Source organism: Pipistrellus hanaki (assembly GCF_964339955.1).
Source record: "Pipistrellus hanaki genome assembly, chromosome: 12".
Classification (NCBI taxonomy): Eukaryota; Metazoa; Chordata; class Mammalia; order Chiroptera; family Vespertilionidae; genus Pipistrellus; species Pipistrellus hanaki.
The window spans coordinates 17,102,771-17,130,297 of NC_140514.1; the positions used below are offsets into that span (position 1 = coordinate 17,102,771).

Here is a 27,527-nt window from a genome sequence, read left to right on the forward strand (position 1 = left end):
CACCTTGAATGTAACACCTTGTATGTCAGTATAACAAGATAGAAAGTATATTCTATTAAGGGTCAAGAAACCTAATGTCTAGTCTTCATTCTGTAATTACCTACTGATATGACTTCTGGCAAATCACTTAAGCTTCAGGGACCGTTGGTTTTTGTCTATAAAGTGAGGAATAATTGGTCACCTCATCTAACACTAATAATCTATAGCTTTATTTCATAAATTATTGCTAAAATACTTGAGGGAGCAAGTTAACTGGAGACAAAGAGAAGTCTGAATTAAGTATTAAATATTAAACTAGTTTCTCTTTTGCTTTTTATGGCAATGTGTGACCAACCTATAATCTAAAAAATCAACCTGTCAATAGTTCTTGATAGTTACTAGTTTCTTATTGTATTATAATCAATGTCTTTTATTATAACTCTATACATAATTAAATGTACAAGTTAAATTTTAGGTTTTGTTTCAATGTAAGCCACAACTTGCACTGTATGCTCTCCAATAAAAACCTACCAACCAACCAACCCCCACCCTCTCAAAAAAAGAAAAGAAAAAGAAAAGAGCAGACCAATAGTTCGTAAAACAAATGGTAATTTGATCTGTTATCATTGTAGTGAGGACTCACAGTTCATGTGAACTGGAAGAGAAATAACTGCTTAAAAATTACTGCTTTCATATTTTACAAATTATAGATGGTCTATTAAAAACACTCTATTGGCAGTAATACAGTCAGTAACAGACCGTACAGAGAGCTCAAACAAACTACTACTAAGTTGTATGTGCTGTAAACACAACTCACAAAAGCTGCTTGTGGATTCTAGTTATACCAGTAACATAGTAATGATGTAAGTTAAAATAGTGCAAATTAAGCTTCAAAAGAGGAAAAGAAAAATGTTAAAAAACTTAGCCACACACTTTTACAACCAACACTGGCATTTCATTCTTTAAGAAATTAAGGAAAGGAATTTTTAAAAAACTTAAAAAGACAATCTTGTCAATTTAAATTTGAATATAATCAACTTCGCAAAGTTCTATAAATCTAGAAATTTAAGTATTTGATATTAATTAAAAAGATGACCATTTAAAATATCACTTGATTCAAAAGCTAAAAATTAGTGTAAATGAGAGCAACTATCAAAAGTAGCTAACATAATACCATGCCAGAAGTACTGTCCACAGACGTGGCTAGCGTGTGCATTAAGAGAAGACTGCCAACTTCATAGAAAAACTGGCAGCTATGCTTGTTCAAATTTAGTTTGTTTTAAAGTGTCCTCAAAAAATAAAAATAAAAAAGGTCCATGAAGTGAAAAAAATTCTTTCAAAATAATTAAAGGCACGGTTCTCCAGGAAAAGAAATGTTTGATTGTAGTTCTACAACTATTTATTAATAATTATGTTAGATCTGTGAAATAAAGCGGTTTAAAAAAATATTTAGCATTAACAATTATTTCTGTGATATATAGCATGCAACTTAAATAAAATTTTAATCATTAACAACTGAGTTTTATAGAAGCAATTATATTACAAATTTTGGGATCAGATGTCTTCCAGTTCAAATACCACTGACATGATAATAAACACTAGTAAGTCTTCTTCAGCATTTGCAACTTATATTTCTTTATTGGAAAAGATAGTAAAACTTCTGTCTTAGTTTTACTATTGATTGGGAGAATTAATTTTATCCTAAACAGTATAAGAACTCAAAGGTTTTTAAAATAAAATGGACAATTTAGAAAGTTTAAGCTAAAAAATTCTGTGAAATCTCTAAGACACTAAAAAATCAGAACGATGTGTCAAGAAGAACAAATTGAACTTTCATAACCTTAAAAATTTCAACCAAATGATTTGTATGCATGCATATAAACATAACCAATAGACACAGGCACTAGGAGGGTGAGGGTGTGTCTGTGTGTGTGTTTGTGTGTGTGTGTGTGTGTGTGTGTGTGTGTGTGTGTGGCGGGGCAAGGCTGGGGGTGGTCAAATGAGGAAAAAGGAGACATATCTTCTATTTGTAATACTTTAAGCAATAAAAGAAAAAAGTAGCAAAGAAATAAGTATTTGTAACCACAAATTTTGGGTAATTTATTAACACAATTTGTAGTGTATTCTAGATCTTAAAAGAGAAGTTAATGAAATCAACTAAATATGTAAGTTATATAACTTAAAAACAGTTTCATATGTAAAAGAAATGACAGAATAATTTTTTTTTTTTAAATCCTAGGCAGCTTATTTAAATTTCCTATGCCTTTATTTATTTTGGGGTCAGTAAAATGAATACACTAATTATAGAAGTTTCTAAGTGAAAAATCAATAGTAAAACTGGAATCCCAGACTAGTCTTCTTTCACTATAATCATCATATTTTAGCCCAGGGCTTAGTTTAAAAGCCAAATTGCTTTTAAAATTTGCTTATGGAAAACACTATTATTTTGTTATGAAAAAGGCTAGCAAAAAAATTACCAATTAGAGCACAAATAAAAACAAAACAAAACACTGGCTTACTCATCCCAGAGACATGTGGAAATAACGAAACAATTTTATACTTATAAAGTGCTTTGATGTCACTGATAAAAAAATTCTAACCTAATTTTTCATTTTTGCAAGGTTGTCCTGATAATTTCCAGGACATATAAATAGTTCTGACTGGACATTAATACATCAAATTTACTAACAATATCAAATACTATTCACCTTTATTACAGTGAATTAATGGATATATTTAAAAGCGTAATTTAAATGTTTCCAGAACTGTTTTTACAGAGAAGCGAGAACCCATTTATAGGACTTTAAAACTGAAAAAAAATTTCCCCAGAAACACACTTCTCCTAGAGATAAGAATATATTTAAGCAAGAAGTATGGAGATTTACCGAAGGTTAACGTCCACTTTCAACTCTTTAAGAATATTTACATTTGATTTTATATGTTTTGGTAATAAAAACATTCTCTGGAAATAAGTTTGCACATGCATTTACAAGAGCTTTGGCATACAGTATTTTATTTATTCTTTCCAACAATATTTGAAGGTAGCTGTTGTGATGTTGATTTTTGAGATGAAAAACTAAGGTTCTGAGAGCTTAAGGAACTATAATAGAGTGAAAGTATAAATCTAAATTCAATGGTTTTGCTACTATACCACACTCTATATAGTTCTTTACAATTATCAAACCTCCCAATATGTAGGGAAACTGAAGGTTGAAGAACATTTGATTATTATTTGTTACTTAACTTTATTAGAAAAAATAAAATTACTTAAAAACTAATCATTGTATGTGTTCCTTACCTCTTCAACATTATATTTAATTCAGCCTCCAGCAATCTTTGTAGTAGGTGCTTTGGACATGTTTGTCTTTAAAAATTTCCCTGCTAAAGTAAAACTGTTTTCTTCAATAATAGCAGTTGTAAAAAGCAAAACAAAGAAACTGAAAACTTAAATGATTTCCAGGATTGCTAAATTTAGTAGGAATGGACATTAAGAAAAAGCAATTTTGTGTATATTTGTACTGCTATCACAATTTTGGTGATGGGTATAGATTAAAATTTTAACTGATTTTATAATCTCAGTAATAGAAAGAAAAAAAAGCAGAGGTGTAAAAAAGTTTCAAGAAAGACCCTCATGATGATGATTATCACTAGTACTTCAGTTTTGTTGCTGCCACTTTCTAACTGGATACATTTAGCTAAGTGACATTTAGTTTCTCATTTTTAACTCTAGTTGTGAAGTTAAAATAATATATGTAAATGTGATAGGAAAAAGTATAAAATTTCAAGTAATATAAACAGCAGTATTTTTAATTAAAAAAATGAACTCTGATAATGCGGAGGTATTGTGTTAGTTTGCTTTCTATTTTAGGCACAATGACCAGTGCAGCAAAGAAAATCAGCCTGAAGCAGGAAAATAAAAGTCACAGGCAACTTATTTCTTACCTGCATACATATGGTATGTGAGCCTTTCTATAAGTTTAATAACGGTTCCTGCTTTGATAATTGGAATTCCAGCCTTAGGCTGCATGTTTTCTTCAAATATTATATTCTCTTCAGAGTCAGGTTCTGCGAATCTATAAACATCAGCACTAGGGAGCCTCATCTGCTCCTCCTTCTCTTCCTGTAGCATTGTCACATCAAGCATCCTTTCCAGTGTACTCCGGTACTGTAAAGATATCAATGCTGCCATCCAATTGTTTTTCTCTTCAGCTGACTTGGCAGAAAATATAACACTATTTTCATCTTTTAAAATTATTTCAAAAGCATGCTTGTACTCACTGGTGTCATCTTTATCATTAATTTGTACCTTTCTCATAAAAAACTTTTCTTTAAGACGATACTCTGCATTGCTAGCACCAGGAAGTCTTGGCTGCCCGTGATTTGATTTACAGCAAATCATTAAGCCATCAAAGAGAAAGATGTGTCTCTCATGTTTGGCTCCTACACGTGTAAGAGTTCCTTCCATTATAAACTCATTGCAACACTGTCCAATGTCTTTTCCCTCCCAACCATCAATGTTCTTCTGAATCTCATTCATTTTCTTGATTGCTAGTTGTTTCCCCTTCATTTGCTGACTATAAAACCGACATGCAGATTCACTGGGATAAAGAAAAAAACATCATTAGTACACATATGACAGAGAATCTAAAATTCATGTAAATAAAGGGAAATGTAAAAGTATATTTTAAAAAGTTACACTGGGAAGATTTTCACTAATTCTAGAAAGATGCTAGTGTTACAAAATTGCAAAATTTTGGAAACTGAAGCAACACAGTAGAGACATTTCTTTTAATACTCTAAAAAGAAAAATTACTATTGACAAAATTCTGCCTCATAAATTCAGCTACAGAATAATTATTTTTACCTTGGCTACAGATATTTAGAATAACACATATTATAAAATAGCTCAATATAGTGAAAAACAGTAACTTAAGAGGTTTAAAAAATTATTTAGAAATGCTAAAAAAACAACAACAACATGCACATATTATTATTAGGAAACTGGAAGCAATATTATCAGAATTAATGCCTCAAATTATATACTCCCTAAAATAAGGGATACTTTAATAGAACAATGATATTGATATAAATCTATCCAATACATTTGCTCTATCTCTCCTTTAGCTTACCAGTTGACTCTCAGGAGGTCTTGTCTGGGAGTATGCAAGGAAAATGCACAATATGAAAGGTTTTTCAAACAATAACAAATTCTCTTGGCTTTGATGTCACTTCCTCTGAAAGAGCAAGCTTGTCACTAAAACTATTTTTTCATTGTTTACTTGAGAAGGGAACTGGGATCTCTGAATTTATACCATAACATTCAATGTAGGGGGGAAAGGATTATAAAAAAGCAAAAATATTCACCTCAGTCTTCGTTTTGCAAGACTTTTAGAACATATTTTTTCCATCCCACTCTGAACATTAAGTAAAGCTGTTATTGCTTGTTTCAAACATTCCTTGTCTTCTTGATCTTCACTCTTTTCTTCTAATTGCTGTAGAGTGAAAATGACAAATCTAAACTAGAAGAACAGTTTTGGACCAATAAATAAATAAGCCCATTTCATTTAAGGATAAAGCTAACAATGATTCTTCCTACCACAATAAAATTTTTAAACATGTCAAAATATATTGAGTCTTTTTCTTCTTTATATATTACTATCCAAATCAACATGCAAATTTTCCACGTTAAAAAAAGAGGAGAAAAGAATTCATACCCTTGTGACAGGAGTAATATGCAGTTTCTCAGACACATATTACTGAAAAGAAATGAGTTATAGGAGGCACATAGGTGAGCTTTTTTTTTTTTTTTTCAGTGTGGAATTTAGCCTTAGGTTTATGATTCCAATATTAATGTTGTAGGTAATGGATGATAAAAAGATAAATGTACAGAAAAAGATGCAATATAATGTAAAGAAACTTGACACACAATTAAGGATCAAATTTTAACTCTACTTCTGTGTGACCTTGGGGCAAACTAATTGATTTCTTAGCTTCACATTTCTCATCTGTCAGATAAGTGTCTTAGTATTTTAATAAAAAGCCTGCCTGCCTACTATGTAGCTTGATATTAAAAATCAAAGCACTCTGAGATGATCCAAGATGGTGGTGGTATAAATGGATGTTACAATTATCTCCTCCGAGGACCAAATTAGAATTATAACTAAAATATAGATCAACTTGAACAACCAACTGAAGACTAGCTGAAGAAAAGACTTATAACCAAGAATTTACAAAAGCCATTCAGATTGGCAGGAAGGGCAGAGACTGAAGAGGGACATCTCAGCTACATAGGTTCCTCCTAAAGAGCTGGGTCTCAACCCCAAGCTTGGTTCCCCATCCCAGAGTATCAGACCCAGGAAGAGGCACACACATAACACCTGGCCATGAAAACCAGTGGGAATTCTGTCTGCCAGGGAGAAACAGGAGTCATAGAGACACAGGGACCCTTATAAAGGCCCAACACACAAAATATCATTTGAAGCCACTCACCCTAGGCTCTGGCTGAGAGTGTTGGAGCAGACTGGAATCTCATGAGAAGAGATTGGGATTTGTGGCTCTTGGGAGACAGCTATAGAGACAGCTGCCAGGACCCCTGTGCTTAGTCCCTCTCCAACACTGGCAGATGCCATCTTTCTTGGGTGGTACACCCCTTCATATGATATCAGCCTGGGGGAATGCAATAGTCCCACCCTTTGGATTCCGTTACCCCATCCTGCAGAGCACATGCCCTCCTGAGGAGTCAGCTACCTGGGCTAGGGTATAGAGGTATGGACAGACTCAGGAGATGTCAGTGACTGAGTGGTGTAGCTTTGGGGCACGGGCCATCCCCTCCATTTACCCATGAACCTGACTGGTACCTCCCCCTCATGTGAGATCCTCTAACCCCACTCACCTGGCTCCCAGCAGCTCCAGCCTGCTGCACTGGATCTGCCAGCAGAATCTCGGACAGACTGAGTTGTGTGGCTCTGGAATGGGGGCCATTTTCCCCTTGCACATGTGATCAGTGCAGACTATGACCAAATTTTGGTCTAATTTGGCTTGACAAATTCTGTGGGCCTCTCCCTGACGACTCCCGAGACCCTACCCCAACACAAAGGTCTGCAGGTAACCAGCAGGTGGCAGCTAAATTTGGTATATCCTGGGACATTTGCTGAGTGGCCTCACACCCAACACTGGCACAGAGTTTGAACCCATTCTGTGAACATGATTCCCCCTACCTGGATTCTCACTGAGAATCTACCTCATGCAACTCAAGTACCGCTAGAGGCTCTTTCAGTGACTGAGACAAACAGGCAGCCAGCAGATAGATGTGGGTCTCAGGGACCTCGGGACTTTTTGCTGACTGACCCCAAGCCCTGGTGCTGATAAAGCTGCTTGGTGCATAGCTTGGTCCTTTCCATGCACACATAGGCCCAGCCAATCACTTTGTATCTCCAAACAGGCTGCCAAGGGCCAGTTATTGCCAGCATCTGACATTGGCCAGCACCAGAGTTATTCTCAAGAAGACCCCAAACCAACACATCCAGTGGCCAGCTTCAGACAATATCAGAACAGGATCCAATCAGCTTCACAAACAGCATATCCAAAGGGAGTTCTTGGCAGGTATCAGACCCTACTGAGGCAAATTCTGCTTTCTATGGTCAGCATCTGCATAGCAGCTCATGCACTGTGATACGGGCCGATCATCATAGCCAGCCGGCCAGCCAGCCAGCCAGCCAAACTAGTCAACAAAAATCAAAACTCAATTACAGCAGGGCCACATAACCTACACAAGGGACATTCCTAGGGCACCCAGCTCAGGTGATCAAAGATTTCCACACTGGGTCCCACAGTGAAAGCAGCCCTAAGAGGAAAATTCATAGCATTACAGGCCTACCTCAAGAAACAAGAAAAATCTCAAATAAAAACTCTAACTTTAAAGGAACTAGAAAAAGAACAATAAACAAAGCCCAAAGTGAGTAGAAAAAAAGGAAATAATAAAGATCAGAGCAGAAATAAATGAAATAATCTAAAAAAAAACATACAGAAGATCAATGAAACCAAGAGTTAGTTGTTTGAAGAGATGAACAAGATTGACAAACTTTTATCTAGTCTCATCAAGAATAAAAGAGAGAGAACCCCAAATAAATAAAATCAGAAATGAAAGTAACAACTGACAACACAGAAATACAAAGAATTGTAAGAGAATATTACAATCACATGCCAACAAATTGGACAATCTGCATGAAAGGGTTAAATTCCTAGAGACATACAATCTTCCAAAACTAAATCAGAAAGAATCAGAGAATCTGGATAGATTACAAATAATGAAATTGAAGCAGTAATTTAAAAAACCCAAACAAACAAAAATCCTGGACTGGATGGCTTCACATATGACATTTATCAAATATTCAAAGAAGAACGAACACCTATCCTTTTCAAACTATAACAAAAAATTAGATAGGAGGGAAGAATTCCAAGGTCATTTTACAAGGTCAGTTTTACCCTAATTCCAAAACCAGGTAAAGACACTAAAGGAAAGAAAATTATAGGCCAATATCCCCAATGAACATAGATGCTAAAATCCTCAACAAATTATTAACAAACAGGATCCAGCAATATATTAAAAAGATAGTATACCATGATCAAGTGAGATTTATTCCAGGGATGCAAGGTTGGCACAATATCCATAAATCAATAAATGTGAAACACCACATAAACAAACTGAAGGATAAAACCACATGATCATATTAATAGACATAGAGCATTTGATAAAATACAGCATCCATTTGTGATAAAACTCGCAGCAAAGTAGGGATAGAGGAGAACACACCTCAATGTAATAAAGGCCATGCATGACAAACCCACAGCCAACATCATACTCAATGGAGAAAAACTAAATATGTTTCCCTTAAGATCAAGAACAAGACAAATATGGCCCCTTTCACTACTCTTGTTCAACACAGCAAAAGAAGTCTTAGCCATAGTAATAAGACTAGAAATAAAAATAGAAAGCATGTAAAAAAAAAAAAAGGAAATAAAAATGAACAGAGGTTGTGTTAGCTGCTACATAACACAGAAGAGACAAATTTGCAATTTAGTTCAGGAAAACCAACATATTTATAGACACACACACACACACACACACCCCAATCCAGCATGAAATCCCCAAACCCAAACCCCAAAAAAACAACAATCCTGAACACAACAAAATCCACTGTTGTTAACTAGCACACATACAAAAAAAAGGGGGGTGGGCCTATACTCAGGGGGGAAAAAGTCAATTTATAGAAATTGACTCCAAATGGGCCCAGATGTTGGTTGGATTTAGGAAAGGCTTCAAAGTGGCTTTTATGATCATATTCAAAGAATTAAAGGTAAACATGGTCTGATTAAGTGGATAGATAGGGAATATCTGGAAACTATCAAACAAAATCCAAATGGAAATTCTAGAACAAGTATAATAACTAACAATTCAATTGGCAGATCAATACAAATTACCAAATTGAAGAAAATGAGAAAAAGGGATTTAAGAAAAAGGAAGTTTCAGAGACTTGTGGAATAACATAAAGTAGTAGAACCAATATAGATAACTGGAGAGGAAATAAAGAGAAAAATAGCCAAAATGCAAGAATAATGTAAAAGCAAGTTGAAATCTGAAGTGTAGCAAGGAATCTAAAACTTTAAGCAGGAAATCAACACTTAAAAATGTAAGGATCTCTCATTATGAAAATAAAATACCTTTTAAAATAATTTTTTTTCTTACTAGAGAGAAAATTGCCAAAACTATAAATGCCCCTCACAACAGTTTAGTTTATCTAAAATTGGAATAGGACAATAATCAGCTATTTACTTATAATAGCTCCTAAATTACACTATTCTATGTTTAACTTTAGATATTCAACATCTGCGGTCAAATACAATACCATTTAGCTCACAGCTTTGAGCTCATCATTTCAGGATAATTTCCAAATTTAGAAAGCTAGTTCAAGTGAATAAAATCAAGACAGACCTCTACTAGGGTTATTCTGATGAGACTCAGAGAGAGAGAGAGAGAGAAGTTATGTTTTCTAAATTTCTTATTGCTGGTATTAACACATTAGCTCATGGACATTGTAAAAAAAAAAAAAGTCTTGAGCATATAGCACTTAAACCAAATGCATGCACAGCATAAAAAAGTAGAGAAAAAATGGTCTAGAGGAGATGATGTTTGATATTGTCCAGTTTCCAGACTGGAAAAGCAGCAAACAAAGCCATTAACACATGCACACAAGATATTTGTAAAAGGGGACTGCAGAGCATATTTCTTCAAAGAGTTTTTGGCACACTATGTGAAGGCCATTAGTGGGTGTGTAATGTGAATGAGGTAGCACGATTCATATTTGCCTTTTCGAATTTGTTTTACATAGTATTTAAAAAAGAGAGACTACTTTGGGAGGGAAAATGTTTAATATTTCTCAGTTCTTGATCATAACTTTTCCACCCACAGCACCTCATAGTTCTGTTTTTATCTGTAATCCTTTTCCATGATTCCCATACTTAAGCATTTGGGGATACACTTTTTGAGATGTTAAGGGGGAAAGTGAAGGACTATTCTTCAAATCTAGTTCACAAAAATCTAGCAGTAATATGTTTAAACCAGTAGAAATATTTTAAATTGCTGAATGATGCAATTATTAAAAAAGAAACTGTTACAAAATATTTTAGTTACCCATACATGGGGGGAGTAAATAATTAATTTCTCTTATTAAGATGATTAGGTTTTACAGCTTTCTGAAACTTCATCAAGGCCTTTTATTTTTATAAATTAATAACTGCTTTGAGTTTTCATATAAATTTTAATCCTTCAGAATTTAATTATAGTTTTAGGTAAAAATTCCATTATCAGTGATACCATTATGAAGAAGGATTCTATGTAATCAACTTGTTTGTAAATGTCCCATTTTGACAATGGTTTCCCATTCACAATTGTTGGTAAAGAATAATTTTATGCACAAAGTGCTGCTCTTGATTACTCTCTTAAAAATAATTATCCTATATTACCAAAGACTTTAAATGGAATTTTGTTTAAAGTCTAGAATACAAAGCTAAGAGCTCTGGAATTCTGCTTTAGCTCCCTTAGTCCTTTCCCAATTCAAACATTCATACTTGAGAAATGTAACTTCAGTTCAAGAGACCAGCGGAAAGATAGGGAAATGTAGGGATGCAAGTTCTTCCAATTTACCAAATCCAGAGGCTTCTATTCATCACTGATTCATTATAGAGAGCCCATTTCCTCATGTACTCCTGTAAACTATAAACATGATTTCTAATAATACATTCGCCATAACAAAATCAGATTAAGTAGAACTTTTAATATTTTTATTGTTTATTTTTAATAAACAATTCTCTTAAAAGCTAAAGAAATAATAATAGATTAATGCATGTCTTATTTTATTATCTGAATGAAGCTAGTTCAATAACATTATCTCACATATTTAAAACTTTTAAAAAAAGGTTACATTTTAAGAGCATATCCATAATCTATTTTTATTTATTTATTTATTTATATTTTAATCCTCACGCAAGTAACTTTTTTCATTGTTTTTTAGGGAGAGCGGAAGGGAGCCTTGGAGGGGGTTGGGGTGAGAGAGACAGACCGAAAGACAGAAATGTTGGTGTGAGAGAGACTAATCAATTGGTTACCTCCTGCATGCGACCCGACCAGGTTGGAGATCCAACCTATAATCCCAGGTTCATGCCCTTGACTGGGAATTGAACCTAAGACCCTTTGGTGTAAGGGCCAACACTCTAACCACTGATCAACACCAGCCAGGGCTATCCATAATCAAAAGGCAACATCATCTATTGATTCTATACTAATAAAAGAATAATATGCTAATTAGAACAGTTTGACCAGACATCTTCTGGTTGTCTGGTCCTCCTCTGGACAAAGACACAGTGGCAGGGGCTGAGGCAAAGGCGGTTAGGGGGTGATCAGGGAGCAGGGGAGCAGTTAGGGGTGATCAGACCGGCAGGGGAGGGCAGTTAGGGCTGATCAGGCCAGTAGGGAGGGCAGTTAGGGGCAATCAGGCTGGCAGGGGAGGGCGATTAGGGGCAATCAGGCAGGTAGGCAGGCAGGCAGGCAGGCAGAGGCAGTAAGGGATGTGATCAGGAAGGCTGGCAGAGGGGTTAGGGATGATCAGGCAGGCAGGAAAGTGAGCAATTAGGAGCCAGCAGTACCAGATTGTGGGCCTCAACCAGCAGTCGGACATCCCCGGAAGGGTTCTGGATTGGAGAGGGTGCAGGCCGGGCTAAGGGACTTCTCCCTCCCCTGTGCACAAATTTTGTGCACTGAGCCTCTAGTTAGATACATAAAATATTTAAAAAGTAATATCTTGCCAAAACCGGTTTGGCTCAGTGGATAGAGCGTCGGCCTGCGGACTGAAGGGTCCCGGGTTTGATTCTGGTCAAGGGCATGTACCTTGGTTGTGGGCACATTCCCAGTGACGGGTGTGCAGGAGGCGGCTGATCGATGATTCTCTCTCATTGATGTTTCTAGCTCTCTATCCCTCTCCCTTCCACTCTGTAAAAAAATCAATAAAATATATTTAAAAATAAAAAGTAATATCTTCAAGCTACACTACTGAATTATAATTTATATAGAGTAAGGTTTCCCCTTTTCCTAGCTAATGTCAGTATAACAGGGGGAAAAAAGGTAGGGGACAAAATCCTTTCCTTTTGGTCAGTGCTTCTAAAATTGAGTATTTTGAACTATTATAACATGGTGAGTTTTTACTGGGGTTATACATAATTCACTGTTTCTAAAGTAAAGGTAAACAGTTTTATAGAGATAGTTGCAAAGTTGAGCTAAAAAAAATGAGGTAATAAATCTTCCTTATTTGGCCTTATCCCCATACTATTTAAGTATCTAAATCTGCTGAGGTCCCAAAATAGGTACTAGGATGCATAAATCCAATGTTGTTTCCAAAACACCAACAATGTAAACAAAATATAAGGACACATGATAAAAAATATCTGGTCGTTGCTTTAATTCATTATTAAAACTGAAGATACATTTGTTTTTGCTTCTAAACTAGAAAAAGAAAATAGATACAGACTATTGTCCATGGGTGCTCACATAATAATTCATACACAAGTTGGTAAAAAATTGTATCACAACTGAATACCTTTCTTACCTTTAAAAGTTCAAAGTAATGTAGACAGTGGTAAACAGGGGCTAGCAGCAGTCTGGGTAGAACATACTGAACCGCTTCTTTAAAACCTTCGCCTATTGACTAGAAAACAAAGTGATTTAATTTTTTAAGTTTACATTTTAGATGTCATATATCTTGATTTAAAAATAACTATACCTGTAAATAAAGTGCCGCTCCAGGCTTTGATAACTGACTAAGGAAACGATCATGAAAACCAGGTCGTAAAATATCTCGTGCATATGATTCATATGGATCAAATGCCAGTTCCTTAGAAAATAAAGAAGGTAAAACATAAATTATCTTTCTCCAAAGTAGAACATAAAAAAAACACCCACAATCCATAAACAGACATATTAAATTATGGGCACATCTCTACCAGCACAATTACATCTTTCCTTTAAAGCCTCTAAACAAGATTACATGACTATTAATTATAATTTTAACAAAATAAATCTAATATTCTCAAGTTAGACAGTAAATCTGGTAAGTAATGAGATCCTTGTATGTTATGACATCTCATCAACAGATTCTAGTAGAGTATCAATAAACATGGTCATGAGAATTGAGAGACTTTGGGTTCTAAAAAACAAGTTTAGCCTAAACACCAAAGAATATAGATATCTACCACTAGATAAACATTTAGATACTGGTGCCAGACATTTATTTTCTCATGGTCATTTTCTAGTGGCAGACTTTTACTTTCACATTCTGTAAGTCAGAGCTAACAGTTTATAATCATCTAAAATTCATTGTTACAGTTTTCACAAGACAAACAATTTAATTCAAATTATCAAAAAATTTACTATCACAAATCATTAATAAACATATGTAATAGTTATGTCTAAAAGATTATATTTGTTTTGATGATTCCTGAGGAAAAAGAAGGCAGGTATCTATATTTTAGCAGAAGTAGGATCTCTACTCTTTCCCATCTTATGCCATATTCCAGGTAAAAAAAACAAAATTACAAAAAAGGTGCTCTACATCCTAGCAAGAGCTCCTTTCTATGAAGGGTAATTCTACAAAGAGGAAGGGGACATCTAGTGGAGACATGCAGTAAAAGTAAATAAAAAGGAATGATTAAAAAAATGACATTGATGTATTAATTAGCCTTAATGGTATCAGATTCTTTTTTTTTAAAGGAAAGATTGAATAAAAACAACACACGTTCAGGACTTAGAAGACCTCACTTCTGTTCTTTGTGAAGTGCAGTATGGTACACAAAATCCCAAGTCATCAGAATTCTCAAGCTGGCTCCTAGTTCATTTTCTAATTTCAATACTTTCAACTGTTTTCCGACTAAAAATTTCTATAATAATATAACATTGGAAATTACAGCCCAGCTCATTGTAGATTTTACTGGAATGGAGAGTTTCAACAATAACAACAGAAATATGTCAGGTATGAATTAAGTGGATGGGAGAGAGAGAAAAAATGTGATCAGATGCTTCTATCTTGGGTATCCTGAATTCTAGACATCATATATAGCAGATGTTTGCCTCCTTCCCTTTCAATAAACTTTATTGACAGAATTTTTAAAAATATATTATTTTATTGATTTTTCACAGAGAGGAAAGAGGGATAGAGTAAGAAATGTCGATGAGAGAGAAACATCGACCAGCTGCCTCCTGCACAACCCCAACTGGGTTTTGTGCCCGCAACCAATGTACATGCCTTTGACCGAAATCGAACCTAGGACCCTTCAGTCCGCAGACCGATGCTCTATCCACTGAGCCAAACCGGTTTCGGCTATCGACAGAATTTTTATAAGAACTACATATATAAAGAAAAAGCTACACAGTCTTACAAGCATGTCTTTAGAGTCACAGAGTTCCAATTTTTATTGTAATATTTATTAGCTGTGTGACTTTTGACAAACTACTTTCTTTCTCTAAGCCAGCTTCCTCATTGGAAAATATAGATAACACGTACTTCAAGGGGTTGTTTTAAAAATATCATATGCAAATGCTTATAATTGGGTATGTACATAATAAGCACTAAAAAAAACAGTACCTAGTATTATTATTCTAAAGTAGCTAATATTAAGAAAAAAATTGAAAACTAACTGGGAATCCAAGCTCTAATCATATAAGTTTATTCTTAAGAAAAAATTTATAGAATGGCAAGCACTTCTAAGGACACATGTGTAAATTAATAGATGATTTTATGATTAATTTTCTGGTTTAAATGCAAAACTTACAGAATTCAAAAACATTTTAATAATATACATACCTATGTATTAACTGTTAGAATATTCTTTTTTAAAAAAATATATTTTATTGATTTTGTACAGAGAGGTAGGGAGAGAGACAGAAATATCGATGAGAGAGTGTCATCGATCAGCTGCCTCTTGCACACCCCCTACCTTGGCTGCAGGACCCCTCAGTCCCCAAGCCGACGCTCTATCCATTGAGCCAAACCGGTCTCAGCTGTAATCAGATCGGCTTAATATTATGGAATACTCTGTTTTGTAAAGTAGTGTTTTTGTCTCCTCAGCCAGGTCCACCACAACTTTCTATGAATCCTTATAAGCACCAGGTTGGCAGATTTCCCCATTACCCCATTACAATCAGGGCCTGGAAGCAAGAAGCCTTGCCCACTTCCATGGAACACATTTAGTCTTTGTTATTCTTAAGAGCTTGACGTCCCGCTATCGAAGCTCACTGCCTTGAATGTCTATTCCATTTCTAATCTTTTTTGCCTAAAAATTTTGAATTTTTTGTTTTATAACCCTGTTATAACAAAAAGTATAGATTTTATTTTTTTAAATATATTTTTATTGATTTTTTATAGAGAGGAAGAGAGAGGGAGAGTTAGAAACATCGATAAAAGAGAGAATCATCGATCAGCTGCCTCCTGCACACCCCCTACCAGGGATATGCCTGCCATCAAAGTACATGCCCTTAACCGGAATCGAACCTGGAACCCTTCAGTCCGCAGGCCAATGCTCTATCCACTGAGCCAAACTGGTTTTGGCAAAGTATAGTAGATTTTAAAATGAGAACAAAGAAAGAGCTAGAAATCTCAGAATGAATATCAATGCTAACTTATTAGGACTAACATGTATTTCAGCATTTGAAATATCCAAGGAGAGAGTAACCATTTTTCTAATCTCATGATATCTGAATCATTTCACCACTCCTACCCTAAATAAAGATGTGTGGTTGTCATATATTGAATAGCTTCCTGTGTGGAGATGGTTAGCTAAATATTTTAGGTAGGTTATTTTATTTAATTGTCACAAAAATCCAAATTTACAAATATAGATACAGAGGCTTAGAGATGTGAAATACGTAAATTGCTCATGGTTACATAAAACTTATAAGTAGCAGAGTTTAGATGGAACATAAAAAAGTTTGGTCTTACACCCAAATTCTATGGCCTCTTCACGGATAGGGCCTTCATCAGCTTTTCTTATCCTTGCTATGTAAAGATAGACAATTGAATTTCAGCTGTAAATGCCTCCCCTCTATGGGATTTGCGTGTTTTGTTTTTTTTAACGAACAGGAGACTATTTTATCTGGGTTCCATAAGAGAAACAAATGTTAACAATGACCCTCTGAAGGGACAATAAAGCAGAGTAGACAGCAGTTAATATCTATGACCCTAGCTGGAAATAATAATTAAGATTCCAATTTCAATGCAAAGCAGGGCTTTTATGCAGTTTTGTTTGGTGTATAATTAAAGTACTTACCTCTGCTAAGTCTTCAAAGCAGCTTCCTACAAGTGGATGGGGACTGCCTTCATCTGTCATTTCTACAGTATCTTCTATATGGCCCAGTAACTTTACACTAAGCTCATGTATATCCACTATACGACTAAATATATTTTCTACATCCTGTTGGGAAGAAAAACACACTCAGTTAGGTTGTATAATAAAAAACAAGTTTTGAGTCAAATCATTTTAAAATCACAAAATTTTAACAACTTATAAATTTAAGTAAAAGATAATGCAAGAATTCCTTTTGCAATAATGTACAATTTGCAAATGCATTTCATTTCTCTAGGTCAGTGGTTCTCAAACAATTTGGTCTCAGGATACATTTATATTCTTAAAAATTATTAAATACCCCAAAGGGCCTTTGTTTATAATTATACCTATTAATATTTACTATATTAGAAATTAAAACCACAGAAATCTAAAAACATATATTTAAAAATAACAATAAATGACATTTTAATGAAAAGTATTTGGGTTCCCTCTTCTCTGGTTTCGGGGTGCGTCACCCAGTAACTGCCACTGCCAAGTCACTGCAGACAGGCAGCTCTGCATTGAGTATCTGCCCTCTGGTGGTCAGTGAGGTTCATAGTGACTGCTCAGACAGAGGAAGGGACAATTAGCATATCAGCCTTTTATATATATAAATCATGGTAATTACCACATTGTATTGCAATTTAATTTTGTTTATATTCTTTGTCTTGACTAGATTAAACTTGAGGGAAATTTTTTTCCTTATTCATCTTTGAATCCTCATTGCTAAGTATGGCACTTAAAATATGTAGCAGTGATAAAGTGTTGGTTGAATGATTCAAATTAGTTAAATTAAACAAAACAAACTATCTGCTTAAATAAGAGTTTTTTTCTTTGGAGAACATTAAAGATTCATTTGCAGGTATTTAATCTGTCTAATTTTCAATTTATAATGTTAAACTTATTGACATGGTTGTAGCAACTTTGTGATCAGTCACTATGAATTAAATCCCACAACTTAAAAATGTTTGACAAGTTAGCTATCATGAACTATAAAAATTCAAATTTCACTGATCATGTAAAATTAACAACCCATGCAATGATATACATGAACATAATGATACTTACATTAGCTGAAAACAATTTTGAATTGGAGACAAAGGGCTCTCTAAAAACTTTTATAATTAAGTTCAGTTCCCTTATGTATTGTCGAATTTCTGCCATAAATGCCTTTACCACATCGTAGTAAGTCTGCTCCCCGGAGGTGGAAGGCTCTTCATCAGTTAAAGATAATATATTTATATCTTCCACGTCTTGATGGAACATGTCCATCAACACCTAAATAGTCAAGGAGATTTTAAAAAGCGTAATAAAATGTGAATCTATAGTCAAATTTAAAGTTAAGCAGTCTAAACAATTTCTTAAAGACAGTTCTTAAATGACAAAAAGCAAACACAATTATCTTTTCTTGGCTATACTGCTACCACCCCAACTCAGTTTCTCTAAAACAGAATTTAACATCTGGTATCACAGACTCCCGCCCAAGTTCTCTATCAATACTAGTTTCTGTCTGTCTATCTCTCTTGTTAACTTATTATTTTTAATTTATTCTCAATCCTATCTTGGATTTTTCTCTTAGTTTTCTTGTTTTATAAACATGCCATCACCACTTCATTTCAGGGTGTTACCACCTCATTTTTATTTTTAATATACCTTTATTGATTTCAGGGAGGTAGGGAGAGGGAGAGAGAGAAACATCAATGATGAGAGAGAACCACTGATTGGCTGCCTCCTGCATGCCCCTTACCAGGGATCGAGCCCACAACCAGGACATATGCCCTCGACCAGAATTGAACCCGGGACATTTCAGTCCGTAGGCTGACATTCTATGCACTGAGCCAAACTGGCTAGGGCTTACCACCTCATATTCAAATAATTCTTATAAACTTCTATGCCTATATTAGCTGGATATTGATAAAAACAAGTCCTGTTTTTTCTAAGAAGTCTACCATTATAACTCTTGCTCAACATCATCTTTCCCCTTCCGTAAACTTCTATATCATTATCCCCATAACACAATAAAATAATATCTTCTCTTGAATGACTTTCTGCTTGTTTCACAAAAATAAGTATCGACTCTGAAACCTTGTTTATACTTCTCTTTCATCACCTCCCTGTGTGAGCCCATAATATATACTCAAAAATATTCATATGATTCATTTAAAAGTATCAAATATTTTATGTTAATTGAAAAGTAAATACTTTAAAACCAAATATTTATTCACTTAAAAATAAAAAATAAAAACCCTTTGAAATCCTTTATCAGATCAGGTGATTTTTACTCTATACATTCACATTCTTAAAGAACAAATAAACACTAAAACATAAGTGGATTTAGTAATCAGAAATAATATTCCAAGTCAATAACAACATATTGAGAAAAAAGGGAATGAAATGCTTCATCAGAAAAAAATTTTCCCCCCACAAAGTCATTTTTGTAAAATGAAAATTCTGAGGTAGTATAGTGCAATGACTAAGAACTTTAGAGTCAGATCTGGAGTTCAAGTCTAGGCTTTGAAACTTCTTGGAATATTCTGGACCAAATTCTTTATGAACATCAGTTTCCCTTTTATACAATGTATATCAGAGCATCTATTGTAAACAGTCTCATAAGGACCAAATGAGATGAATCACATACTTATATGCTTAACTTTAAAAAATGTTTGCTCTTATTAAAGTAAAATCATTAAAGTAGTATCTAAAGAAAGCTAGGTATTAAAATAAAACTCTCAAGGGTTTAGTATTTTCACAAATGTTCAAATCCAAATAAAATTTTAAGATATCGGTAATAAGAGATTATTATTAACTCTACTTGAAGCAACACATAAAAGAAAAACTGTATGACATGTTTAAACAAATTTTAATACTATATGTAATATTCTATTTTCTTAAAATATCTTTTGTACTTGCCATTAGATTACTGTAAACACAAGATATACAATTTTATTCTGTCTGAATAGCATTAAGTCACATAAAGATTTAAGAACAAAACAGAGAAGATCAGTATCTTACCTTATCAGCACACATTGCTACTTTTATATCTTGTTTTGTAATTTCATAATGCTGTATATTTCGTACATAATTCCCCACCAGCTTTAAAATGTCTGCAGAAATGTATTCTAATACTGCTACTATGTAAACAGAAACCTGGTGGTCAATTTTATAACCTAGGACCTCCTGAAAAATTAAAAGAAAAGCATGTTTAAAAATCATATAATATAACTTCGATACTGATTTAAAACATGCATACAATTTAGCTTACCTTTTACTAAGGCCTGTGATTATCAACAACATTTAATTTTAAGTGGCTTATCTATGAATAATGTATTAATTACTACTTGAAGATGTGAGCTAAGAAAAGATAAGACCAAATAACCTATCATCATGTAAAATGCTTAAGAAGTACAGATTACTAAATAGACAATCCATAATCTAAGAAGGGAAGCCCAGATTTGGGGAAATGGGATAGGCTCGTTGTAACTAAACCAGAATACCTGGAATTAACTATGACAAAGGAGGGTTTTCTCCTCTATACAGAACAGGAGTTCATGTATTACTGGTATATGTGAATAAATATCTATTAGCCTGATACCTCTAATCTTTCCAAAGGAACCTGGGCTTTCCAAAACCCTGCTATCTGAACTGTTTACATGGAAAACAGTTCATGCTATATCCTACTGAACAATACTGGTTATTAACAGCATGTTAAATAGTCCTATTATTAGACCTCAAAGAAACCATGGGCTTTATGGAGTTTACCAGTTCCTATTGGAAAACAAATTATATTTTCTAAACAATCCAATGGGGGAGAAGGGGGGAGCCAACATTGAAATAAGTTTATTTATGAGTTGATGACAGGATATGTAAAAACTATTAAATATTTATAGCGACAAGGTATATATTAACAAGTTGAAAGATCTATTATTAGACCATAAAACTTAAAATGTAGGATTATTAATACAGCATACACATATCTCAACTTGTTAATTCTTAGAATGTAATTCAACATATGCATGATAAAAATCATGAAAAGAGAATTACAAAGTAGGCAATTACTACTTGTTTAGTAATTTTATATAACTTGCAATTATTTCCTCAGACCATTTAGTAAGATAAAGGCAGATAATTCTATTCAAACAATGTGAGTATAAAATATAACCTTTTGACGCTCTTAAACATCATTTAGCCTTAAATCCTGGACAGATCAAATAGACCTGGATTTCCTAACTCTGTTACTTATAGTCCTGTGCAGTTGGACTATAAGTTACTTAATCACTTTCTGCCTCAATTACCTCATCTACAAACTTGGATAATGATAATAACTTGGCTCACTAATAAAACTTAGATCAAGCATGCAAGCATTAACATTTTGCTTGTATTATAGTATGAACAAATTATTGATATCAGTGTTATTGTTTTAATTCTTATAATACCTATAATTTTTATGTAAGAGTTAATCAATAGTTTGTTCACTGTATTAAAATAGAAATAGCATTATTAAGAGTTTGCTTCAGTTACTCTTTCTATTAGCTCTGGTGAGATTCAGCTGATGGAGTGATTTAAACAAGTAGGACCGATGACCAGGTGATCTTTGCGGAATGATTGTTCAAGGGGTTCACATAGCCCAATGGCAGTCTCACAGAGGTCCCTACCATTCAGTGATGTGAAGGACTAGGACCTGAAGGATTTATAGGGACATTCAGGTCAAACCAACAAGAAAGAAGTTTTATAAGTTCTCTTAGGTTCTTCTACTGATTTCTGAGATGAACAAAATCCAATTAAAACTTTCTTAGTTCTTTCAATTTGCTTGACTATTACTGTTGAAATTACTTTAAATCATGTTGCCCAACTTACACATTCCTATTATCATATCATACCTCCCCATGACATGAATTCATGGAGAAACTTAAATGAAAAAAACATTATTTGTTTACTTTTCAGTTGACTCTATTACCCATAAAATATATTATTCTTAGTGTTTGAAAAGTAGGGGTTTTATTTTGCTTTTAAAAGGCAAAAAAAAGGCAGTATTTCAGCTTTACCTTTAATAAAGGATGAATTTTTTCTACTGGGAGAGATAAAGGGTTTCTTCGCTTCCTCTTTTCAATAGCTGACTGGGCATCAGCTATTGCCCACTTATCAATTGGATGAGGAAAACTTTTTTGAACACGTTCCTTGGAAAATAGGAAAATAACAACTAAGCAACAAATATATTAAATAGTGCTCTTCATACAATTTACTTTTAAAATTCAAGAATACCAAAAGTATTTCACATGTGGTATACTTCTTATACTACAAAATTACTTAAACTATAGCTGTCAACGTATTAGTTTCTTAATTAGGCAATGAGGCATGTTTAATTCCTTGTATTATGGGCAAAAATCACAGTCTGAATTTCAATTTCACTATGATAAAGCTAATAACAAGAATGAGTAGAAGCCATTTTAAACATTATCGATATAAAAATTCATGGAATAAGACAAGCTCAAGAAGTAAATATCTAAAATCTAATTCTCATTCATTGTCCATTCTTTCAATACCAATTACAAGCTCGTTTTACACTTGAAACCTCTAAGAATTTTTTTCAATATCCATCATGCAAAGGTATTTGCCTTCAAACCTATTTACAAATCATAGAAACCAAAGGTTTATATTAGTAACAAATTTTAGTACACTGTAGCTCATCATTAGAGTTTGATTCCTCCATAGGTTATTACTTTTTAACAAAATACTTTAATTTCCAGCACTTATTCCGTTAGAATTGCCACTGAAAGTGCAAGAACTCGTGTTAATGTAAAAGCTGAATCTCCCTGCTTTAATAAGCTAATGTAATTCACTTCAAACAAAAATACTATCATCCTCTCAAGTTTTTAAAATCACCTTTCAGGATACCATAATTAAAACCAGTAGAGGTCGCTATTACATAATTTTAACATGGATTTTTAATTAGTATTTAGTACTACTAGATAAAATTAAACATCACTCCTTATTATAAATCTAAATAAGAAGTTTTTTCAGTTGTTATTAAAATGGAAAGTAAAAAATAGATTTTTATACAATGTGGGGTTGGGGGATAGGCAGGTTATTCTAGGACATGTTAAGAATAAATTTATAAATTAACCCTTTGCACTCCGCTGTCCCCTCTCAGGGGACATCGGAATTCTAGCATATCACTCGGATGTCCCCTCTCAGGGGACATTGCAGTTTATTAGTGATTACGGGGAATTGAGTTAATTCAACGCACGTTTCCGCCGTTAGCGTCGAGTAGCTGGTAGCCAATGTCCAGAATGGTTCGGAGTGCAAAGGGTTAAGAATAGTTTAACTCTTTCAAGTTTAATAAATTTTCTCACTGTCTATATTCAAAGCTAAATCAGTTGCCAAATATAATAAGTGATCATTTAATATTCTAATTAATGGAATTAGAAATGTGTTGAAAGAAATTATTGTAGTTAAAAATGGAATTTACATACTTTTTCAAATGTCTAATTGAAAAGCTTTTGCCAGAATAGTTTATCCTCATATAATACAGGCAAACATAAAAATCCAAAATATTGGGGCAGTTTGGATTATAAAAAAAAAAAAAAAAAGACAAAAGGGAAGAGGAAGGGATAGAAAGGAACATCAAAAACAAAAATTACTTTCCTTCATCAAGTCAAAATTATAGACTTGCTATTCCAATAGAACAACTTTACTATGATTCCCAATTAAAATTTTCACATCAATGGTTTTAGTCCACGGTTAATTCAATCGGTATAACCATGGTACAAACCTTATAATAGTATGACCCTGTGGCTAAACTTTTTTTTTAACCTTAAAACTCATAGAAAGAAATAATAAAACTTTAATACATTTTATATCCTTACCCATTACACACACTAAACCAGAACAAAGTTTCATAATATAAAACTTGTCATTATATGCAATGAACTAATATTTTCTATTCATTAAAAAAAATGAGCAATACACTAAAGTGATCTTATGACCTAGAGTTTAAAAAGCACTTGTATACAGTGGTGATAGAAGCAGTAGAAGAAAACAGAAGGTGAACCCAGTCTGACCATTCTAAAGATACTCAACATGTATCTTTGGGGAAAAAAACCACACATGGTGGCATTACAGAGGAAAATTACAGCCAGGAATTGGGGTGGAAGAAAAAGAAAACAGAATAGTAATCCCTTTCCATCTCAATTTTATCTACCTAAAATTACAAGTGTATATGTTGTTTTTAAGAAAGAAGGGGAGGAAACTATGATGGCAGCATAAGGTATACACCTGTATGTGCTGTCTCTCACAACCACACCAAAACTACAACTAAAGACAAAATGACTATAACCCAGAACCACAGGAAAGCTGGCTGCGTGGAAATTCTAAAACTAGAAGGAAAAAAAGTGCATTGAGACTGTAGGAGGTGCAGAGCTGCAGAAAAGCAGAGGTACGGAGGCGCAAGAGGAGAGGGCTGGCAACTGAGGACGTGGTTGTCTTTTTCAAGCGGGAGGGAGACACAAGCTCCCAACGGCTCTGAACTCCAGTTTCCAGGGAGACTCTGGGGACCCAGACTCCTATGGGGAGAAACTGAATTGTCTGGCATGGGGTCAGAAAGTGAGGGTGGCTTTCTCGCAGAGGTGTGTGCACGAATCAGTTTACTGCACTGGGGCGTGGGACTTGGGGATGCAGAAACATGGCTGACTGACAGCCATCACTGTTTGCCATGCCTTAGTGATTCCCTGAGACCCCACCCCACCCAATTTACAAAACCACCCAAACTGTGTGCAGCGGCTTTTACATATGAATGGCTTGCCCTACTGCAGCTTGACCTAACAAACTGCAGCTGAGTCAGCTCTAAAACTTCCAAACCCTAAGCAAAGAGGAGAAATCTGCAGATCTTGCTGTAGCTCCTGCTGGGTGGCCTCAGACAGTGGCTGACTTGTACCTCCTTGAAGATCCAGGAGCCAGTGTACCTAGTGGTCAGTGTGAGATGACACCAGATTTCAACTCTTCCCATCCATAAGTGACACACTCAAGAGGCAAACTCAAGGAGCACCAAAGCCTCACTGAAGCAAGCTCTGCCCCATAAGGGTGTCTCCAGCACAGCAGTTCTTCCATTGTAGACACAGCTGATCCTCACAGCCAACTGGCCTGAAGGTCAATTCCTCCCAGTGTACCAATAGCAATCAAAGCTTAACTATAACAAGACTGTGCATCCAGCCCACAAAGGGGTGCATCAAGAGTGTCCACATCAGGGGATTGGGGAGGCTGAGCCACTGGGTCCTATAGGTCACCTACCACACAAAGCCACTCCATCAACCCAGGGTAGCAGCCAAAATGTGGAGACAAAGAAAGATGTCATGAATGAAAGAAATGGAGGAAAGCAAACTACTGGATAGAGAGTTCAAAACCACAGTTATAAGGTTACTCAAGAATCTTTTAGAAACTGCTGAGAAACTTAGTGAGACCTTCAAGGATCTTAATGAGAATGCTAAAAAAAAAAAAAAAAAAAGGAAAAGGACCAGAAAGAAATTAAGTATACACTGTCTGAAATGAAGAATATACAGAAATCCAAGAGTAGACTAGAGGACTCCAAGAATCAAACCAAAGATTTGAAATACGAGGAAGCAAAAAACACCCAACCAAAATAACAAAAAGAAAAAAGAATCCAAAAATATGAAGATAATGTAAGGAGCCTCTGGGACAACTTCAAGCGTACCAACATCCGAATTATGGCAGGCAGTGCCAGAAGAAGAGAGAGAGCAAGATATTGAAAACCTATTTGAAGAAATAATGACTGAGAACTTTCCCTACCTGGTGAAAGAAATAGACTTACAAGTCCAGGAAGTGCAGAGAATTCCAAACAAAAGGAATCCAAAGAGGAATACACCAAGACACATAATTAAAATGCCAAGGGCAAAAAACAGAGAATCTTGAAAGCAGCAAGAGAAAAACTGTTAGTTACCTACAAGGGAATACCCATACGACTGTCAGCTGACTTCTCAACAGAAATTATGCAGGCCAGAAGGGAGCAAGAAATATTCAAAATGACGAACAGCAAGAACCTACAACAAAGATTACTCTACCCAGCAAAACTATCATTCAGAGTTGAAGGTCAGATAAAGAGCTTCATAGATAAGAAAAAGCTAAAGGAGTTCATCACCACCAAACCAGGATTACATGAAATGCTGAAGGGTATTCTTTAAGAAGAGGGGGGAAAAAGGTAAAGATAAAAATTATGAACAACAAATAAATTATTATTCCATAGTACACAATCTTTTCTACATTCACAACCTCTGTAATTCATTGTTCTCAATATCTCTCTACTCAACTGAAATTTGGATCTTCCCTAAAGACTTAAGAGTAGGAACTAGCCTTATCTCAAAACCCACATGAAGGTGAATTTTGCATCTTTTCTACTCTGCAAGCTGTTTCTGGAAAATCACTCTTTCCCACTATCATGTAAAGTCCTGCATCATCTTGAGGGACTTTATTATTTACATTAAGGATACATAAAGTACCATGGCCTCTTAATTCATCATCTCTAGTCCAGCCACCACCACATGGCCACATCCTGTTTTGTAACAATGTTACTAAAGAAACCTTAAATTCCAACAACTGTCTGATCCCAATCTATTCTCTGTCTCTCACTCAGGTATTCCAGTGTTCTCAGTTCTCTGACCTTATTAGGAAATCCAATACCTTGTTCCCTCCAAATTTTTCCAATCTGCCTGCTCTCTCCCACCTGGCAGAATAGTTTAGTGGTAATGTATGCCCTCAAATCTTAGACTTTCTGGGTTACAGTCTTGGCTTCACTACATATTAGCTGTGAACTTGGGCAACTTATTTACCCTTTCTGCTTCAGTTTCCACATTTATTCTTTCAATACATATTTCCTGAGTACCTTCTCAGTGCCAGTTCTAGGTGGTAGAAATCTGTCAGTGAACAATAACAACAAAAAAATCCCTGGAGTTTACATTCTAATAAGGGGAAAAAGTAGTATCATCTTCATGGGGTTATTAAAAACTTTAAATGAAATATAAAACATAAAAGTGTTTAGACCAGTGCATAATACTGTAGCAAGTACTCAAACACCAGCTATTACATTTCACTTTTTTCCTTATCCAATTTAGATTCTCTGATGTCCTTTTCAGTAGTTTCTCATTGGATTGCCTCAACCCTCAGGGAAACAGAACAGGACCTTGGGTAGACAGAGATCTCTCCTCCCTAGCCACTGTGTGCCTTAAGTCATTACTATATTCTACTAGATATCTGGTGTACAAGTCGTGCTCGGGGGAGGGGAGGGGTCCCTCAGCCTGGCTTGCACCCTCTTCAATATAGGACCCATTTGGCATCCCTCTTGCAATCGGGACCTTTGGCTCCTAACCGCTCACCTGTCTGCTGGCCTGATTGCCCTAATTACTCTCCCCTGCTGGCCTGATCACCCTTAACCACCTCTGCCTTGGCCCCACCACCATGGCTTTGTCTGGAAGGACATTGGAAGGTGGTCTGGAAGTCGTACGTTTAATTAGGATATTACCCTTTTATTAGTATAGATGTGCATTATGTCCTGAAAAGGGCAATAAAGCACTGCTATTACCAGTCTTCACAACTCCTTTGCCCTACTGTTCTTCTAC

The 27,527-nt window shown here is 34.8% G+C and overlaps 1 protein-coding gene across 2 annotated transcripts in view; it reads right to left on the bottom strand.

Moving 5' to 3' along the window:
• Positions 1–27,527, bottom strand: part of SOS1 (SOS Ras/Rac guanine nucleotide exchange factor 1) — a 92,954-nt gene that overhangs the window by 33,839 nt on the left and 31,588 nt on the right. For both annotated transcript variants that reach the window (XM_084901477.1, XM_084901476.1), the window contains exons 3-10: positions 21,948–22,079; positions 19,918–20,082; positions 17,974–18,183; positions 16,849–16,992; positions 13,311–13,421; positions 13,137–13,235; positions 5,344–5,471; positions 3,922–4,577 (exon numbers count right to left, since the gene is read on the bottom strand). In XM_084901477.1, the coding sequence (XP_084757603.1) occupies positions 3,922–4,577; positions 5,344–5,471; positions 13,137–13,235; positions 13,311–13,421; positions 16,849–16,992; positions 17,974–18,183; positions 19,918–20,082; positions 21,948–22,079 (1,645 nt within the window). The remainder of the gene's footprint in view (positions 1–3,921; positions 4,578–5,343; positions 5,472–13,136; positions 13,236–13,310; positions 13,422–16,848; positions 16,993–17,973; positions 18,184–19,917; positions 20,083–21,947; positions 22,080–27,527) is intronic.